Source organism: Ranitomeya imitator, chromosome 3, assembly GCF_032444005.1.
Source record: "Ranitomeya imitator isolate aRanImi1 chromosome 3, aRanImi1.pri, whole genome shotgun sequence".
Taxonomy (NCBI): domain Eukaryota; kingdom Metazoa; phylum Chordata; class Amphibia; order Anura; family Dendrobatidae; genus Ranitomeya; species Ranitomeya imitator.
In genome coordinates this window covers 780367786-780389364 of record NC_091284.1, presented here as the reverse complement: position 1 = coordinate 780389364, position 21579 = coordinate 780367786, and the positions used below count along the sequence as shown (strand labels likewise).

The 21579-nt window shown below is 41.8% G+C and overlaps 1 protein-coding gene across 1 annotated transcript in view; it reads left to right on the top strand.

Annotated features, from left to right (window-relative positions):
• SACS (sacsin molecular chaperone) overlaps window positions 1-21579 on the top strand; it is a 102759-nt gene that overhangs the window by 65448 nt on the left and 15732 nt on the right. Inside the window, exons 4-9 of the mRNA XM_069759120.1 lie at window positions 4038-4125; window positions 4373-4458; window positions 5565-5676; window positions 7741-7887; window positions 9437-10919; window positions 11996-12087. Of these exons, the coding sequence (XP_069615221.1) occupies window positions 4038-4125; window positions 4373-4458; window positions 5565-5676; window positions 7741-7887; window positions 9437-10919; window positions 11996-12087 (2008 nt within the window). The remainder of the gene's footprint in view (window positions 1-4037; window positions 4126-4372; window positions 4459-5564; window positions 5677-7740; window positions 7888-9436; window positions 10920-11995; window positions 12088-21579) is intronic.

Below are 21579 nucleotides of genomic sequence, written 5' to 3'. Positions count from 1 at the left end.
TGGACTGTTTGCTCCGTGAGCTATTTGTAGGATCTATATTTCTGGAGTGTCCTTTCTGCATATATGTGCCAAACTTTTATAGGCATATGGTGTGTCATTTTGATTAAGATGTACTTTATCATTGGTACTTGTTTATACAATTCTGTTACCTGAACTGAACTTTGGAACAAAGTGCAGTACGAGAACCCAAACTTCCATGGGTCATCTCCTCCCAATCTAAATTCTGTATCTTTGAGACGTACACTGGGGCCTATTCCATGGTAAGCCAGTTTACCTTTTAGCCTATTTTTAGAATGTTGGATTAAACCATATACTGTGATCAGCGTAAATGTGTACACCCCCCCTTTTGAAAAGTATCATGAACACTTAGAATTGACAAGGCATACAGGCCCTGGTTGCTTGAAGTGCTAAAAAAAGACACAGTGCTCAGCATACACGAGTTCACCGCCTTTGAAAAGTAAGATATTATTCAATATCTCACTGAATACAAGAAACATTTCCAAAAAATTCTAACCCATAAAATGAAAGTAAGGTTAATAATATAACTTTCATTACAAAATCTTCAGGTTTTACTTAAACTAGTTGATGCAAAAATGAATGCACCCCAGATCAAAAACTACTACATCTAGTATTTTGCATGAGCTCCATCATTTTTATGGGCAGTGCAATGTCTTCTAGGCCACTAAATCACTTTCACCTTGATCTTCAGAAATGCAACAGGTGTAGGTTTTAGGTCATTGTCACGTTGAAAAAGTGCATTTCTACTATGGGCACTGAGTGATGGTAGCATCTTGTCTTTCAATCTAGAGCAGCACATCTGTAAATTCATGACAAAGTCAATGAAATGTAGCTCCCCGATACCAGCAGCACTCATGCAGCCTTATATAAGGACACTGCCACCACAATGTTTCACTGTAGTCACCATGCATTTTTATAAATTCATTTTTCTAAATGCACAGTGCCTACAGTGAGACATGGCGGTGGCCGTATCCTTCTGTGGAGTTGCATGAACGCTGCTGGTGTACAGAGCTACATTTCATTGATGATATCATGAATTCACACATGTACTGCTCTATATTGAAGGAGAAGATGCTGCCATCACTGTGCCCTTGGTAGACGTGCACTTTTCCAACATATTAGTGATTCAAAACATGTTGGAAAAATGTTGCATTTCTGAAGAAGAACAGGGTGAATGTGATTCAGTGGCCAAGTGTCTCCTGATCTGAACCAACCGGACACCTATGGGGTATTTTGAAGAGACAAGTTGTCATCACAGATAGATGTTACAGTATATCATCTGCTTTCCTCATTACATGCCTAGAAGATTTGGTGTTGTCCTTAAAAATCACGGAGATCATCCAAATACTAGATATTGTAGTTTTTGATGTTGGGTGGATTCATTTTTGTGAGTTAAAATGAAGATTTTGTAATGAAAGTTAGAGCGTTAACCTCACTTTCGTGTTATGGGCTGAAAAAATGTCCTCTGAAACTTTTGAAAATTGTTCTTGTATTCAGTGAGATATTGATTAAAATCTTACTTTTCAAAGGGGTGTACTCATTTATGCTAAACATTGAACAGGTTTAAGTCTTGGGTAGAAAAAGGGGTTTTTGTGCCCTCCAAGTGATTAGGGCCTGTGTACTGGGTGGTCCTCCCCTGTTACAAAATACTTGGCAACTGTTGGCAAAGTAAGTGCTCCAGCTTATGTGTGGTTCGTTACCGGTCATCTTATTAAGGAAAAAAAAAGTTTATTTTTTTTTTTAAATTGTAAAATCAATTGAAATGAATGGACCATTTGGCCATGAATACCTTAATAACTGTATCTTGCCGGATACTAATCAATAATTCTTCCTGGAAATGGTCATGAGCAAAGTATTACTTCTGTTCTGGCACAGTGCTTCGAGAAGCAAGTGTTGTTGGTTTAAAATCCATAGGAGCATTGTTAACCCACCATATTCCTGATTTTTTTGGTTGAGGTGTAAGTATTTTCATCATTCTTATTTCTCTTTTGTCAGTACCCTTCATTTTTCTGGTTCCTTTGTGTATTGGGATTATGATCCTATGATGGGAGATAATTTTCGATGTCTGCTACCTGGTATGTGCAGTCAACACTTACTGTGGTGACATTTGATATAAGCTGTATAATTATATTATTATTTTATTTTAATCCCAAAAAAGGCGATTCCTAGGAAATCCATCTGTTATTTGATATACAGTTAGGGCCAGAAATATTTGGACAGTGACACAATTTTCGCGAGTTGGGCTCTGCATGCCACCACATTGGATTTGAAATGAAACCTCTACAACAGAATTCAAGTGCAGATTGTAACGTTTAATTTGAAGGGTTGAACAAAAATATCTGATAGAAAATGTAGGAATTGTACACATTTCTTTACAAACACTCCACATTTTAGGAGGTCAAAAGTAATTGGACAAATAAACATAACCCAAACAAAATATTTTTATTTTCAATATTTTGTTGCAAATCCTTTGGAGGCAATCACTGCCTTAAGTCTTGAACCCATGGACATCACCAAACGCTGGGTTTCCTCCTTCTTAATGCTTTGCCAGGCCTTTACAGCCGCAGCCTTCAGGTCTTGCTTGTTTGTGGGTCTTTCCGTCTTAAGTCTGGATTTGAGCAAGTGAAATGCATGCTCAATTGGGTTTAGATCTGGAGATTGACTTGGCCATTGCAGAATGTTCCACTTTTTGGCACTCATGAACTCCTGGGTAGCTTTGGATGTATGCTTGGGGTCATTGTCCATCTGTACTATGAAGCGCCGTCCAATCAACTTTGCAGCATTTGGCTGAATCTGGGCTGAAAGTATATCCCGGCACACTTCAGAATTCATCCGGCTACTCTTGTCTGCTCTTATGTCATCAATAAACACAAGTGACCCAGTGCCATTGAAAGCCATGCATGCCCATGCCATCACGTTGCCTCCACCATGTTTTACAGAGGATGTGGTGTGCCTTGGATCATGTGCCGTTCCCTTTCTTCTCCAAACTTTTTTCTTCCCATCATTCTGGTACAGGTTGATCTTTGTCTCATCTGTCCATAGAATACTTTTCCAGAACTGAGCTGGCTTCTTGAGGTGTTTTTCTGCAAATTTAACTCTGGCCTGTCTATTTTTGGTATTGATGAATGGTTTGCATCTAGATGTGAACCCTTTGTATTTACTGTCATGGAGTCTTCTCTTTACTGTTGACTTAGAGACAGATACACCTACTTCACTGAGAGTGTTCTGGACTTCAGTTGATGTTGTGAACGGGTTCTTCTTCACCAAATTAAGTATGCGGCGATCATCCACCACTGTTGTCATCCGTGGACGCCCAGGCCTTTTTGAGTTCCCAAGCTCACCAGTCAATTCCTTTTTTCTCAGAATGTACCCAACTGTTGATTTTGCTACTCCAAGCATGTCTGCTATCTCTCTGATGGATTTTTTCTTTTTTTTCAGCCTCAGGATGTTCTGCTTCACCTCAATTGAGAGTTCCTTTGACCGCATGTTGTCTGCTCACAGCAACAGCTTCCAAATGCAAAACCACACACCTGGAATCCACCCCTGACCTTTTAACTACTTCATTGATTACAGGTTAACGAGGGAGACGCCTTCAGAGTTAATTGCAGCCCTTAGAGTCCATTGTCCAATTACTTTTGGTCCCTTGAAAAAGAGGACGCTATGCATTACAGAGCTATGATTCCTAAACCCTTTCTCCGATTTGGATGTGGAAACTATCATATTGCAGCTGGGAGTGTGCACTTTCAGCCCATATTATATATATAATTGTATTTCTGAACATGTTTTTGTAAACAGCTAAAATAACAAAACTTGTGTCACTGTCCAAATATTTCTGGCCCTAACTGTATTATAAAGTCTCTTCTAAGGGCCAGTTGGGATAAATCTTGTCTTTTAATGATGTAAAAACGTGAACACACTTAATTAACGTTAATACCAGTCTCTATGTAGAATAATATATTTTATGTGTATTTTATTTTAGCTTTGACCTTTCCTCGTTGATGATTTTTTTTTTTTTATAGTTACATGACAGGACCAAGATTGAAGACCTGACCTCTGAGAAGACAAATCTATTTGTAAATCTCCAATCAAAGGGATTAAAAGGAGGAGGTAATTATGGTATTTACTTTTTATCCCATTAAAAAAGAGCCTGAAAAAGGAGAAGAAAAACGAATACTTGGAATCCCATCTAGTTCTACTGGTTCCTTAGTTTGAAAAGTTTATTAATAAAGTTGTAATGGCTGCTGGAGTAGTGTGAGCAGCTCCTAAAATGTCTTGAAATGTGTTTCTTCTGCTTATCTTGGCCACAATAAATTATTTAATGCAATGAAAGATATATTTATCATTTATTAAAAAGGTAAATTTGGACAGACCACCCCACCTCTTGTCGACTTTCTCAAGGACATATTACGGAGATACCCAGAGGGAGGGCAGATCCTAAAGGTAATGACAAGTTCCTATAGGCTAAACCTAAAAACTGTAATGGTCATGTACTAATCTTTCCGCTCTTTTCAATATATATTTCCCTTCAGCAAACTTGTTCAGTTACCACATTTTGCTCATATACTGCCTCATGTAACTCTATGCCTACAGAAACCAAAAACTGTCCTGTAAGAAAAAACCCTGCAGATATGCTGTTAATCTGTAGATTATTAGCGTTCCAAAACTTTGTGACTACTGCCCTGAAGACCCAGCTACCAGGAGTCTCCTGGCAGACTTCGGCTTTCAGTTATAGAGGTGTGGCCGGCACGATAGTGAGGGGCAGCTGTAACCACGCCCCAGCACTGACTGACAGCCACCGCTGGTGTGTGGTCACAGCCGCCGCTTGCCATCGCACCGGCAGTGTCTCAATGATTGAAAGCCGGAGGTGGCCGGGAGGAATAATGTCCATTTCTTCCTGGTAGCCAGGTCTCCAGAGAAGTAGCCACGTGGCTTTAGATCGCTATTAACCTGCAGATTAACCGCATATCTGCAGGTCCATAGTTGCATTTTTAACACGACAGGTTCCCTTTATATCTGCACCTACAAAAGTAAACAAAAGTAAAGTGAATACATGGCTGTTGTTCTGCTGTAATACTGATTATATTGACACCTTAGGTGAAGAAATCCGCTGTGTGTTTCTACTTTCATCAAAATTTGATGTCTTCTGATAATTAGATTTCGGTGCACAGGGGTCGGACTGTACTGGGTCGTCTTATCCCTGTCTGTGATCCCCGGCCCCTCCGCCTGCCTCCAGTCAGTGAATGTTTGAAATCTCAGCAGTGACCTGTCAATCACAGACCGGAGGCAGGCGGAGAGGCCGGGGATCACGTACAGGGAGGAGAAGAACATGGGCACAATCCGGCCCCTGTGCACCGAAATCTAAATAGTAAAAACTACAAATGCTGATTACAGAAGAACCACAAAGCGGATTTTTTCACCAAAGGTATCAATGTAATCAGTATTACGGCGCCGTTACAGCCACATCATTACTTTACATTACACAATCGTGCAGACAGGTTCTCTTTCAGTCCAGTTGACTCCTTTATTTTTACAATTCTGCAATCTAGGAGCTGATTCAAAATGCAGAAGATGCAGGAGCCAGTGAAGTCAAATTCCTCCTTGACGAAACACATTATGGCACTGAGTCCCTTTGGTCAAAGGAAATGGCCCAATATCAAGGTATGTAACTGATCCATGTTATTTTCAGAGCCACATGCTGCTCGCTTAATTTTGACAAAATTGGATTTTCAGTCTTCAACGTCATTCCAGCTTTATCTACCCATCCTGCATTTAAAAGGATTTTTCCAACTACTAACATTTCTGAAATACTGATAGGATAGACCATAGATGGGGGGTTGAACCTTACACCCTCACAGTTGCCAAAAAAATTTCCTTAACGTGAAAAATGTCCAGTATGAATTAAGAGCTGGCTGTATTGTCTCAGCCAAGTATGTGTGACTCTGAAATACTAAGGCTACTGTAAGTTCACACTGGGGGTTTTTGCAGCATTTTTGCAAATTTTCAGCTGCGTTTTACAATACCAGCAAAGTCTATGAGATTTCAGAAATCTCATGCACACCCATTGTTTTTTTTGTCATCAGGATTTTGTGCTTTGCATGTTTTTTTTTGCACAATGGAGCATGTCACTTCTTTCAGTGTTTTTCACCCATTGAAATGAATGAGTGGTGAAAAAATGCTGGAAAAACGCAGGTATCGGGTTTTGCTGCGTTTTGATACTTGCTCAGGCACGTAGGGTGAGACCTGTCAATCCAAGGACCTGACCGGACACATAGGGAGAGACCTTTCAAAAATTGGCAGCAGGCTGGGAGAGACCTGACCAGACATGTAGGGAGAGAGACCTGTCAATCCAGGACAGCGGGCAGGGAGAGACCTGGCCGGACACGTATGGAGATACCTGTCAATTTAGGGCAGCGGGCAGTGAGAGACCTGCCCAGGCATGTAGGGAGCGAGTGGGGAAAGACCTGAACGAACAAATAGGGAGAGACCTGTCCATAAAGGGCAGCAGGCTGGGAGAGACCTGACCAGACATGTAGGGAGAGACCTGTCAAAAATTGGCAGCAGGCTTGGAGAGACCTGACCGGACATGTATGGAGAGAGACTTGTCAATCCAGGACAGCGGGCAGGGAGAGACCTGGCCGGACATGTATGGAGAGACCTGTCAATTTAGGGCAGTGGGCAGTGAGAGACCTGCCCAGGCACGTAGGGAGCGAGTGGGGAAAGACCTGAACGAACAAATAGAGAGAGACCTGTCCATAAAGGGCAGCGGGCTGGGAGAGACCTGACCGGACATGTAGGGAGAGACCTGTCAATCCAGGACAGCGGGCAGGGAGAGACCTGGCCGGACACGTATGGAGAGATCTGTCATTTTAGGGCAGCGGGCAGTAAGAGACCTGCCCAGGCACGTAGGGAGCGAGTGGGGAAAGACCTGAACGAACAAATAGGGAGAGACCTGTCCATAAAGGGCAGCGGGCTGGGAGAGACCTGACCGGACATGTAGGGAGAGACCTGTCAATCCAAGGCAGCGAGTGGGGAAAGACCTGAACGAACAAATAGGAAGAGACCTGTCCATAAAGGGCAGCGGGCTGGGGGAGACCAGACCGGACATGTAGGGAGAGACCTGTCAATCCAGGACAGTGGGCGGGGAAAGACCTGACTGGGCACGTACGGAGAGACCTGTCGATCCATGGCAGCGGGCGGGGACAGACTTGACTGGGCACTTACGGAGAGATCTGTTAATAAAGGGCAGCGTGGGGGAGTGGGCAGTGGACGTTGATCAGACAGCTTGTATCAGCTGTCAGGTTTCCTTTAATATTGGTAGTAATGTCATCTCTCTAGGATATGGTGTTACATTACTGCCCATTCACTTTATTGAGTCGTGTTGCACATTGGATGCCTGGTAGATCCGTTGTGGAATAGAAACGACTAGAGAAACTCTGTGTCTTGTTATTGGAATTTGTGGAAGTCCCATAGGGCAATCTGAGTATTATTGTAAATCTTAGTAATATCCCATGACATTATTATATGTGATTGCTTCTTCACTGGTGACAAAATATATTAGGACTGTAGATACTTGAAACTCCCAACGGATACGCAGACAATACATAATATGGGTCTAAGTTATGGCATGATCATATCGTTCAGATGATGCAATATGAATCTATGTAGTTAATACCTGTCCGAATATACTAAAAAATATTTCTCCTACCCTTTTACTTTTCTTAGGTCCTGCACTTTATGTATACAATAATGCAGTTTTCACTCCGGAAGACTGGCATGGAATCCAAGAAATTGCCAGAAGCAGGAAAAAAGATGACCCGCTGAAGGTTGGGAGGTTTGGAATTGGATTTAACTCCGTTTACCATATAACAGGTGATAATCTATGGTAGATACAGCTTTTCAGTGTTCATTATAGGAAGTATTATATAGATTGTAAGAAGATCAAATAAAACACCATGTTAAGGAACGCTCAGTAATTAGACTAAACCACTCTTTTTTTTTTCTTTCCCATTTCTTATGGCAATAAATATTATGGGAAGATATTAGCTGCCAGCCAATATGAAAAATAAAGCGCACTGCAGACAATGCTTTTTTATTCTGCATTTGTGTATTTTTACCATTTTTGGCATTTATTTTTCTCAACGCAGTAAGTTGTAGATTTGGTGTTTTCTTTAGGCAGTTTTCAACAGACTTTAAAAAAAAAAAAACCTTAAGCTGCACAGAAAAATGTATGAAGGAAAAAAAAAAAGAATAAATATTAAGGTGTTTTTCACCCCAAAAATGGTGAAAATGATTTCTGAAAAAGCCTTAGGCTACGTTCAGATTTGCGTTGTGTGCCGCTGCGTCGGCGACACAACGCACAACGCAAATAAAAACGCACCAAAACGCACGCAAAAACGCTGCGTTTTGCGACGCATGCGTCCTTTTTTGCCGAAATTTGGACGCAAGAAAAATGCAACTTGTTGCATTTTCTGCGCCCAACGCTTGCGTCGCACAACGCAGCACAACGCATGTCCATGCGCCCCCCATGTTAAATATAGGGGCGCATGACGCATGCGTTGCCGCAGCGTTTCCCGACGCAGCATCGGGAAACGCTAATGTGAACGTTGCCTTAAAGAGGTTGTCTACTACTGACCACAAAGTGCTCCGGTACCAGCTCCGCTCTTCCACTCTGAGTGCTGTGTTCCCCTGTGATCTTTTCGACGGAAATGTGAAGTCTCCATCTTTGCTGCAGCACTCATTTGACATAATTTATCACTGGGGGACATCAGGCTCGGAGCGGAGAAGCGGTTCCAGCCCAAAAGATAGGTACGTATTTTTTATTTTATGCAGCACCATCGGGACATTCATAAGGGGTTGTCCAGTAGATGACATTACTTTTAATAGCTGAAGGTTAGCATTAAAGAACTTTATTAATTTGCCTGATCAAATAATGGCTACAAAGAGTCCTTCAATTTTGAGAACTTAACATATTCACGCATTTCGTGGGTAGCTCCAAAAATAAAATAACCCTCTGTAATTCGTCATTTTCCCTGTAGATGTTCTGCAGGAAAGTCAAACACTTCCAAAGTCCACTGGTTACAGCTAAATGGGCTGCCCCCTTTAATGAAAAATATTTTCTCAGTTTTCCCATTCATCTGATTTTGGATGAAACACTGGTAGCGCCAATGTACAGTAGAAAAATTAAAAGAAACTCTGCCTTGGTTTTGGATGTTGTGGACATCCAATCGGTTAATCTGAGTATTATTCTAGCAATATCCCACTATCTGTTATAATACCACGGTGTGTTATTAGTGGTTGTAGAAGAAAAAATGAACAAATTAATCTCTTTAGCATAAATAAAGTATATTTTCTTTATATCTTTTTTACCAGCACATAGTCTCAATGATATTCACTAATGTTTTGTTTGTTTGCTCATTAGATGTTCCCAGTATTTTCAGTGGTGATCAGATAGGGATGCTGGATCCCCACGAAATACTCTTTGGACGTCATGAGTCAGGCCAGTGTTGGAACATTAAGGAAGACAGCAAAGAAATAAGTGAACTGGTGGACCAATTTGCCCCATATATTGACATTTTTGGGAGCACAAAAGAAACCCTTGTGGAAGGTTATTACCCAGGAACCTTCTTTAGATTCCCTCTTCGTGTCCAGCCATCATTGCTGAGTCACAATGTTTATAATAAAGAGAAAGTTCTAGAACTGTATGAATCCTTTAGAGCAGATGCAGACACCGTGCTTCTATTTCTGAAGAATGTCCAGAAAGTGTCTTTACACATTCGAGAGGCAGATGGATCTGAAAAGCTGGTTTTCCGAGTCACAGCAAGTGAGAACAAGCTGCTAAAACATGATAGACCCAACTCTATCAAAATCCTTGGAAGAGCCATTGATAGTTACTGTAAAGGAGTCCCGAGCAATAGTATAACATGTGTTGCCTATCATGTAAATATTGTAGCAGAGGATGAAAGCGTCAAAGAAACGCAAACCTCCTCATGGCTGGTGTGCAACAGTGTTGGAGGCCGAGGCATCTGCACTGAATTAGACTCTCTCGCTGATGACCTAAAATTTGTTCCTAGTATTGGAATTGCCATGCCATTGTGGCACAATGGAGAAGAAAAGGGAGCAGAGTCACAGTTTATTGGAAGGGCATTTTGTTTTCTTCCATTACCACCAGGAGATGAGAGCAAGACAGGTCTCCCTGTTCATATTAGTGGCTTCTTTGGCTTAACAGACAACCGAAGGAGCATTAAGTGGAGAGAACTGGACCAATGGCGAGACCCAGCAGCTCTTTGGAATGAACTTCTGGTCAAAAATGTTGTTCCAAAAACATATGCAACTCTTATTTTGGAAGGTATCAAGAGAATGGGAACAGAAGAGAATCCCGAGTTCCCTCTCTCTGCCGATAGCATTTACCGAGTGTGGCCATCGTTGGACCAAGTAAGGACACACTGGAAGCCTATCATGGAACCTCTGCTCAAGGAACTTTTTCAGAATCCAGTCATATATTCTGCCACGAAATGCTGGTTAAAAGAATCAGATGTAAATTTCACAGAAATCGATGAACATCAGGAGTACACAAAAACTATCCTGAACTACCTCCAGACCTCAGGGACTCAGATCGCCAAGGTACCGGCTAATGTGGCTGCTGCATTCCAAATCCCAGTAAACAATTCTAAGCCGGTGAAGAAGGTCACCCCAGCACTGGTCCGTCAGGTGTTAAGGAAATGTGGACACAAAGGACCTGTTCATGAGAAGCTTCACATCCTTGAGTTCTTACTTAGTGATGAGAATTACAGTGATCTTATCGGGCTTGAAATACTTCCGCTGCAGAATGGAAGCTTCATTTCTTTCTCTTCATCTGTATCAGAAAAAGACGTTGTTTACATAACCTCAGAAGAATACCCCAGGTACGAGCAGATACCCTACTGGGAATTGGGTATATTTAATATTGAATTTACCGTATATGTAATGTATAGGCTTATGTTATCTTATCTTATGGGACATGAGTGGGCTGTTGGGTTTCTGGATCTAATCCTACATTCTGCTATACTGTATTATCATCCCTGATTTCAGAAATAGTTTTGGGTCATGTTCATTCTGTTATTGTATATCTCTATCAGGCTCCAAAAATACAAATTAAGAGTAATATATACTTACGATCTGAATTCCAAGTTACTTGCAGCCTGTTAAGGGTTTAGCTAGCATCTCAGGATATTGTATTGAATGTCTGTTGGAAAAAAAAATGTAGTTTTCAACTAAATTTGAGGAAAGGAAAGGGTGGACATGTCTATAGTCACTGCTCTGGTGGATTGCATTTGGTGGCCATATGTTATGTACAATGACGCGTCCACGAACTAAAGGCCCACATAGACTAAAGGCAGCTGAATCCGCTGATCAACAGGATTATGAATATGGGGGTCGACTGATGGTCAGGAGAGGTGTCTGAGCGACGGTCAGGAGTGCATGTCCAATTTTATACAGCCAATCTCATTGTTCTCCCTGAATTATGCCACCAACAGACGGAAGTTGACGGTTGGTGGCTTTTTCATAGAGATTACAGGAGCACTCGGTCGAGTGTTGAACAAGATGGCTGTCAGCCGAATGATCGGCCGGAGAATCTGTTGGTCGATTTCTATATGATGTGTGTGGCCATCATAAGGATGCAAAGAGAAAGGGGCATTGCAGGAAGCAAAGGTTTTTGGCACTTTACAGAAAGGGGATAGAGAAGGATCCATTTTGTAGGACTCTTGTTTATCCCAAGACAGGCACCATAAATGTTTGATTGTGGAATCAGTTCTTCCGTTGTCTATTATAGAAATGCATTATATGTTGTCTCCAAATATTGTGGAAGAAAACGGTGATTAAACTTCACCAAAAGTGGCAAAAGGGACATCATTTGTACAACTAATTTGTACAACTAATGACAATGTTCATTTAGGGGAAAAAGAGATAAGTATTAAAACAAAACTGATATGTCTTCCAGATCCCTTTTTCCAGGTTTGGAAGGAAGACTTCTTTCTGAAGATTTAAAGCCCAAAATTCTAATAGACTTGAAGGAAGCTGCGACTAGTAGAGGTGAGGATATAGGACTGTCCAATTTTTATCTTTTGTTTGGCTTACCCTTTATACATTGACCCATGTTCACTTTTCATCTAGGACCCAATGCATGCTTCTATCATTATTACATTTCTACAACTACACATTAATCTATGAGAAAATCTATTTGTCCTATAATTTTTTTGGGGAAATTTAATACCATCAAATTATATAACTGCAGTGATCAGTGAGAATGAAGCTTGGGGCACATGTTCAAGATCCCGAGCCACCGAAAAGTTGTACCAGGAAATTCCAGCTATTATTGGCAATAACTCCATACTGTATACGATCCATATACAAATCACAAGGAAAAAATCAATGCACTATGTATACATTGTAGGGATGAGCGAGCTTTTATTCGCAGTGGAATTAAATTCTCGAATTTTATGAAAATACATTTTCTAGAGCTGCGGCTGTCATTTTGATGAACCATAGATGGGCAGGCAAAGGGTTAAAAGAAAAAAATGAATACCTCACTGCTCACCTGTCCCGCTGACCCCAAAGTTCGCCTTCTGGTTCCTAGTGCTTCTTCTTTTCCCCTCCCCCTTGCGTCTATTCTCTTTGACGTCTTAAATTCGAGCCGTACCTCATGGCTCGACTAAGGCCTCGGATTTCACTGTGTGCCATCACATGTCGTGATGTTACAATGTGCGTCACCCGAGTGACTACACGGTGCACAAGTCATGGTTTGGATTAAGGAGGCTGGCTAGTGATGAGTGAACATGCTTGGATAAGGTGTTACTCCTGCATGTGTTGTGGCTGGGTGTCAGCCGCGAGACATGCAGCTGACTCCAACATATTATTCAAGCACGCCGAAGACACTCCGTTGGCACCTTATCCAAGCACATTCGCTCATCACTAGTTGTGACTGGAGTATTATTATTATTTTTAGTTTTTTTATCACCTATAATTATTATGCTCTGGGGTCTTGGAGACCCCAAAGCATAATAAAAACATTAAATTTTCAGAGAATAACTTCGCTGTAAATTGAATTTCCCTGTAAAAGCTGCCAATTTGCCAAATTCGATTGTTGGCAGATCCGATAATCTCCAATACACTGTCATAGGCCCCGTTCACACTTCCGTACAATACCAGTACCGGAAAAAAACAATACTTCAGTAGTGTTATTAGTGTTTTGGATCAATGTGCCATCAGTGTGCCATTTGTTTTTTTTCCAGTATGGTTTAAGAAAAATCAATTCCAAAGCTTCTCCCATATTTTGCAATTTTACATATACAGCACATGGACGGCACGCATCCGTGTGCTGTACGTGTTTTACATGGACCCATAGAGTTGTATTGGCCCTTGTCATCCATGCTGCTGGTAAAAAACGGACATGTGTGCAGTGCCATATACAATGCCTACAAGTAGTATTCAACCCCCTGCAGATTTAGCAGGTTTAATAAGATGCAAATAAGTTAGAGCCTTCAAACTTCAAACAAGAGCAGGATTTATTAACAGATGCATAAATCTTACAAACCAAAAAGTTTTGTTGCTCAGTTAAATTTTTATAAATTTTAAACATAAAAGTGTGGGTCAATTATTATTCAACCCCTAGGTTTAATATTTTGTGGAATAACCTTTGTTTGCAATTACAGCTAATAATCGTCTTTTATAAGACCTGATCAGGCCGGCACAGGTCTCTGGAGTTATCTTGGCCCACTCCTCCATGCAGATCTTCTCCAAGTTATCTAGGTTCTTTGGGTGTCTCATGTGGACTTTAATCTTGAGCTCCTTCCACAAGTTTTCAATTGGGTTAAGGTCAGGAGACTGATTAGGCCACTGCAACACCTTGATTTTTTGCCTCTTGAACCAGGCCTTGGTTTTCTTGGCTGTGTGCTTTGGGTCGTTGTCTTGTTGGAAGATGAAATGACGACCCATCTTAAGATCCTTGATGGAGGAGCGGAGGTTCTTGGCCAAAATCTCCAGGTAGGCCGTGCTATCCATCTTCCCATGGATGCGGACCAGATGGCCAGGCCCCTTGGCTGAGAAACAGCCCCACAGCATGATGCTGCCACCACCATGCTTGACTGTAGGGATGGTATTCTTGGGGTCGTATGCAGTGCCATCCAGTCTCCAAACGTCACGTGTGTGGTTGGCACTCAAGATCTCGATCTTGGTCTCATCAGACCAGAGAACCTTGAACTAGTCAGTCTCAGAGTCCTCCAAGTGATCATGAGCAAACTGTAGACGAGCCTTGACATGACGCTTTGAAAGTAAAGGTACCTTACGGGCTCGTCTGGAACGGAGACCATTGCGGTGGAGTACGTTACTTATGGTATTGACTGAAACCAATGTCCCCACTGCCATGAGATCTTCCCGGAGCTCCTTCCTTGTTGTCCTTGGGTTAGCCTTGACTCTTCGGACAAGCCTGGCCTCGGCACGGGAGGAAACTTTCAAAGGCTGTCCAGGCTGTGGAAGGCTAACAGTAGTTCCATAAGCCTTCCACTTCCGGATGATGCTCCCAACAGTGGAGACAGGTAGGCCCAACTCCTTGGAAAGGGTTTTGTACCCCTTGCCAGCCTTGTGACCCTCCACGATCTTGTCTCTGATGGCCTTGGAATGCTCCTTTGTCTTTCCCATGTTGACCATGTATGAGTGCTGTTCACAAGTTTGGGGAGGGTCTTAAATAGTCAGAAAAGGCTGGAAAAAGAGATAATTAATCCAAACATGTGAAGCTCATTGTTCTTTGTGCCTGAACTACTTCTTAATACTTTAGGGGAACCAAACAGAATTCTGGTGGGTTGAGGGGTTGAATAATAAATGACCTGCTGAAAAGACTTTTCACAATTTAAAAAAAAAAAATAAACAAAGAAATAACATTTTTTTTTGCTGCAGTGCATTTCACACTTCCAGGCTGATCTACAGTCCAAATGTCACAATGCCAAGTTAATTCCAAATGTGTAAACCTGCTAAATCTGCAGGGGGTTGAATACTACTTGTAGGCACTGTATTATAATGGATATGTGTGGTATACGTGCCACACACGTACTGCAAACACGGACACGTGAAGGGGACCATATGTCTATTACAGAACTTGAGGGAGTGGAGCGTGACACAGGGTTACACCATATACACCCCCCCCTTAGACCCTGCACTAGGTACAACACTGTATAGTTTTTGCCTATAATGTGGGAAAGGGGATTGATAAAGAGAGGATAGAGAGGGTAAGTCACAGGCTCTTAGTATTAATGCAATACACAAACATGAAGTGATGAGGGAGAAGAATTGAGGTTTTAATCCTCTTCATTGAAGTCCGGGTTCGACAAGATAGACGAGTCTATGAGCAGCCTGCGGATCACCTTGTAACTGTCTAGGGTCGGACATGCTTTTCCTTTTTAAAATAAGGAGATTTTGACAAAATATCTCCGATTCAGAGGCATAGCTAGGGGTTTTGGCTAAGAGGGGGCAAAACTTCTGAGTGGGCCCCTAACAAGGGAACCCTAATTACAACTATGGTGAACTAAGAGAACCTCGGCAGATGCCCACGCTGTTAGTAAAAAAAAAATTTCTGTGCCAAGACCAACACTGATATTACTGCCACAAGGTGACCATATAGTAGTACATACCAATCCTACGGAACATGTATGAGATTACAGTACAGTTATAGATGGTGACGTTCTTTCTGGTGGAGGTGTTCACTTTAGCCATCTTTTCCTTTTTGCCCAGACCGACATGACAACTTTTTCCCACCACGACTCGTCTGCAGAGATTACAACAAAGTCACATTTGACTTCTCACATTGCCACAATGGCCCAATCTATTCCCAACCTGAACAAACTCCCCACCCTACTGATACCCCAAAACTGAGCTGCCACTGCTGTATGTGTCCCTATAACTGCACCTACTGTGTGGTACTGTGTGCTCTCTAGATGGTAAAATAACCCCGTAGAATACTGTTTGATGGCCCCAATACTGTATAATAGCCCCCTCATTATACAAAGACCATACATTAGTTCTCACACTGATTGCCCCCTAAATAGCCTTCATATAGTATAATTCACTCCCCAAATTCCTCCATACAGTATAATGCACTCCCCATAGTCCTTCATGTAGTATAATGCACTCCACATAGGCCTCCATATACTATATTGCTCTCCACGTAGTCATCCATATAGTATAATGCACTCCCCATATTCCTTCATACAGTATAATACACTCCCCATAGGCCTCCATATAGTACAATGCACTCCCCTTAGTCCTCCATACAGTATAATACACTCCCCATAGGCCTCCATATAGCATAATGTGCTCCCCTTAGTCCCCCATACAGTACAATGCATTCCCCATAGGCCTCCATACAGTAACATACAGGCACCGGGCCCCCGCAACCCCCTGGCTTATGGGGCCCAAAGCAGCTTTGTGGCAGTACAGGGAGATTGTGTCACCCTGCTCTGCCGGAGACTTTAACTGTAGCGGTGAGGCGTGTGTCCCGATACAGTTAAAAGTATCATAACTTCAGGTGGGCCCCTCAGATTGTGGGGCCCAGGGCAACAGCACCCTCTGTCTCCCCATTAGGTATGCTACTGCTCAACTTACTATAAGCCTCTGAACAGTTAACATACACCTCCGATAGTGTCAGACAAATGCTGTTTAGCCGATGTGTCCATGACCCCAAAAAACCTACATGGGTGCAATAATAGGGTTGTGTACAACTCACTCTACAAAGTCCTAGAATGGTTGTGTCCGAGATGTGGCTCAGGCTCAGTACATGACTTTGAGGATCAGTTACTCAATATTATATGTAACCACGTACAATCATATTTTTGATGTTTTAAACATTATAAAATATTACATTGTAGCACAGCAGCTTCTCTGGGGCTATGCAGGTACAGTACTGTCTGCTTGAAGAAGTGCTAGATTAAGGAATGTCGTTTTCCTGCATCCAACACATTTTTTTCCTCTAATCTACCAAAAATTTTATCTGAAAAATATTACAATTCCTGAATGATCCCAGCACTAACTCTTTGCCATCATTAACATATGTAAAATTGAAGGACATTCATTTAAATTTTTTGTTGTTGTTGAACATATTGCATTTGAGGTGATAGTGTGTTTTTTGAAATTCTGCATGTTTAGGTTTGGGTTTTTTCTTGTTTTTTTATGTCTTTTATCAGAACAGATTGAAAATTACATGTAAATTATTTATTTTTCTATTCTAGAAAATCTAAAAGCTTTAATGAGATCAGATCTGTCTAAAAGAAAAACTGTCTTTGTTGTCCACAGGAACCAATCACAGCACAGCTTTCATTTCTTCACAACTGTTTTAAAAATGAAAGCTGAGCACTGACTGGTTGCTGAGGGCAACAAAGACTATATGCACTTCTGATAAATCAAGATTATCTAGAAACTTCTTTTTTGATCATTTGTTACCACCTTTGACCACCATGGCTATCGGCAGTAATTAACCTGTTATTCAGCTTATTATTCCTCCCTTATTGAGTTTTAGTCATGTGGGTGGTGTCACCACTCAGTGTTAGGCTACGTTCACATTAGCGTTTCCCGACGCAGCGTCGGGAAACGCAGCGGCGACGCATGCGTCATGCGCCCCTATATTTAACATGGGGGACGCATGGACATGCGTTGTGCTGCGTTGTGCGACGCATGCGTTTTTTTTGCTGCAAGCGTCGGGCAAAGAAAACGCAACAAGTTGCATTTTTTTTGCGTCGAAATTTCGGCAAAAAACGACGCATGCGTCGCAAAATGCAGCGTTTTTGCGTGCGTTTTGGTGCGTTTTTATTTGCGTTGTGAACGTAGCCTTAGAAAGCGGTGGGTGTAACTGCGCCCCCAGGCACTCAGTTACATTCTTTTGACCTGTTCACCAGCTGGGGATATGCCATAAATGTCTTACTTGAGACAAGCCCTTTAAAGAGAACCTGTCCCCAGGTCAAAAGGGTCATTTTTTTGCTTGTTTGCTTGTTTTATTTCTCCTGCTCACCTAAGTATTTTTTTTTTTTTAATTGGCCATATGGTTTCCGAGATTTTGGTCTTTTCATTTAGTGTTGATCTTTATGGTCTTTAACAAGGGGGCGGGGCTCACAGGACTCTCTGGGGGGCTTATCTTCTGCCTGCTTTGCAGAATTACCCTGTAAGCGACGCCCCTTTAGTTAATAAAAAGTAGCACTAAACAAAAGCCCCTTTTTTGGAACCATAATTTACAAAAAAACAAACAAACAGAAAATGTATAACTTATAGGAGCCGCGGGAATAAAAGAAGAGCAAACTGGCCATGTTTGACACAGTGACAGGTCCTTTTAATGTCATGCAATATAATAACATAATATGCAATATAAAGAGCAAATATCTAATGAAGAGAATGGAGTTGATTACTTGGCATTGTTAGTGTTTTTTTTCCATGGGGGGAATTTTTCTATGTAATACGTGCATGCAGTATTCTGTGTGGGAGCCATTACTGATTACTCCTTAGCATGGAGTTGTGTTGTCTGATGTCTCCGGCATGCACATTTAGTGTTTGGTGCTTGGACTTGACCTTGGTTATTTTGTAATAGAATGGACCTGGGGTGGGCAATTTAATATTCTCAAGGGGCCACGTTATTATTGTTATTTATTATTATAGCACCATTTATGCCATGGCGCTTTACATGTGAAAAGGGGTGTACATAATAAAAACAAGTACAATAATCTTGAACAAAACGAGTCACTGACTGGTACAAAAAGGGAGAGGACCCTGCCCGCGAGGCTCATAGTCTACAAGGAGTGGGTGAGGATACAGTAGATGAGGGGAGAGCTGGTCGGGCAGCGGTATGGTAGAACGATGGTTACTGCAGGTTTTACGCTTGTCGAAAGAGGTTCAGGTTCCTTTTGAAGGTTTCCAGTGTAGGTGAGAGTCTGATGTGTTGAGGTAGAGAGTCCCAGAGTTTGGGGTGATGCACGGGTGAAATCTTGTATGCAATCGTGGGAAGAGGAGGTAAGATGGGACTAAAGAAGGAGATCTTGTGAGGATCCCAGGATGCGTGCAGGTAAGTACCGGGAGATAAGGTCACAGATTTATAGAGGAGACAGATTGTGGATGGCTTTCTATGTCATGGTTAAGGTTTTGAACTGGAGTCTCTGGGCAGTGGGGAGCCAGTAATATGTTTGACAGAGAGGACAGGTCAGGTGGATTAGTCGGGCAGCAAAGTTTAGGATAGTTTGGAGGGGTACGGGAGTGTTAGAGGGGAGGCCACCCAGCAGGATGTTGTAGTAGTGGAAAAGGGAGATGATGTGTGCATGCACTAGTGTTTTTACAGATTCTAGATTAAGGAATGTGCGGATCATGGAATAATTTTTGAATTGCAGTCAGCAGGAAGTGGAAAAGATTGCATATGTGGTTTGAAAGAGAGATGAGAGTCAAGGGATACCCAAAGGCAACAAGCTTGCGGAACTGGGGAGAGTTAGCAGCCATTGACTTTGATGGATAGATCTGTTGGGGTTGCGGTTTAGTGAGATGGGGGAAAGATGATGAATTCTGTTTTATCCATGTTAAGTTTTAGAAATCTATCAGAGTATAAAGATGAAATTGCAGCCATACATTTTGGGATTCTGGTTAGTAAGGAGATGATATTGGGGCCAGAGAGGTAGAGCTGTGTGTCATCAGCATAGAGATGATACTGAAAGCCTTGGGACTCTATGAGCTATCTCCGGCGCAAAGGTGAAGGAGAAGAGGAGGAGTTATCTGCATGACACTGCGAGAAACACCGGCGGCTCTGATCGGCAGTAAGATTATTACTTCCGGTCAGAGCTCCAGCGCTGTGACCGGCGGTAAAAAGTTTACCTTCAGTCACAGAGGCGTCGGCTAATGTAAGTACTACTCCCATTAGCCTACGCCTGCTCTGTAAGATGCCTCTCCATTACTAACCCTTGGTCTAATCTTTGATGTTAGTTTTACATGTACGCCATGTTCGTGAGGAAATTCTCAATGCTCCAGTCATGCTGTCTGTGTCTTAAGATTTATTAATTAAAATGTATGGGACAACCCTTTAAAGTTTGTTTCCATATTTGATGATTTGGAAAAACCTCAATTGTAGACATTTTTTAAACTAAATCTCAATGTTGGCCCACATGACTTTGTCCAAATTTTTAATTTTGGCCCTCTGTGTATTTGAGTTTGACATACCAGCTCCAGCTCTATTCCCTGCCCAGTTCTTCCGCTTTTTTCTTGACTGATGGCCCCTTTGTATGAAGTCACACGTCATAGAGGCCGTTGGTCAATCAGGAGGAGGCAACGCTTGGTTTGAAATAGAGCCAGAATGATAACAGCTTTGCCTACAAATAGTCTTCAGCTTCATTTTCATATGAATTAAAATTCAAACGCTGGTTTCTCAATTAAGCGAGGAATGGATTGATCATGTATATATATTGCCGGGCTTGTCTTTGAAAGCGCTACCTGTGCATACAAATATTTTGGGTAATCCTGACAGATACCCTTTATTGGTCTGCATCTACTGTATTGGCTGAATCATCACCTCTCGGACTTACTGTCCCTCTGCGTGTTCTGACCACATCATACTGGCAATACTGTGGGCTCTTTGCTCTATTTTAGCTACTTTACTCTTTAGATATTTTATTAGCTACCATTTTTGCTACTTTTGCTCCTTTCTGAATATGGACCGGAAAGCAGGAAAATTATTTTGAAGTGATTCAAAATCTCTCAGTATTACTGGTAATCTCTGCAGAGCTGAATGTAAAGTGATAGAGGGGGTACGGTTTTATCAGCCGCTCCTGTATAAATGAGTTCCATGAAGTTCTGAAGTGGGACCCATATCCTTCAGACACTTATGGCATATCCAGGTCATAAGATAATGGAACAAAAATTATCATGTTTTCCCATAACCATCTGGTAAACAAAACTTGTCATTGTCAACTCAGATTTACATAACCAAAAATACAAAAAAGAACACATACCAGCGCCTATAATCAATATAAAAAATCATAAATCGTAGACTTCAGGCACTGAATAGGACTTGTAGTGGACAGACTGCAATTCAGAATAATATCAAAAACCCACAAGAACAAAAGCAGTCAAAAAGTCCAATTATATGAAAATATCAAAAACTTTATTAGAAATATAAGTGAACAGAAAGCAGGGAATGGATTCCACATGATAGCCTCAACTCATCTAAAAAGGGCACAGATAGGTGTGCAGCAGAATATCCAATACAAGGCATAGTATACCACCCATTTTATAAATACATATAACAGTCAAGTGACATGAATAGCTATAAAGCATAGATATTTGAATGGTACATACCCGTAGATAGAAATGGTGGTCACTGCGCACACCCTATCGCGCCCACCCCAACGCGCGTTTCGGCGGATGCCTTTCTCAACGCGCCGAAACGCGCGTTGGGGTGGGCGCGATAGGGTGTGCGCAGTGACCACGATTTCTATCTACGGGTATGTACCATTCAAATATCTATGCTTTATAGCTATTCATGTCACTTGACTGTTATATGTATTTATAAAATGGGTG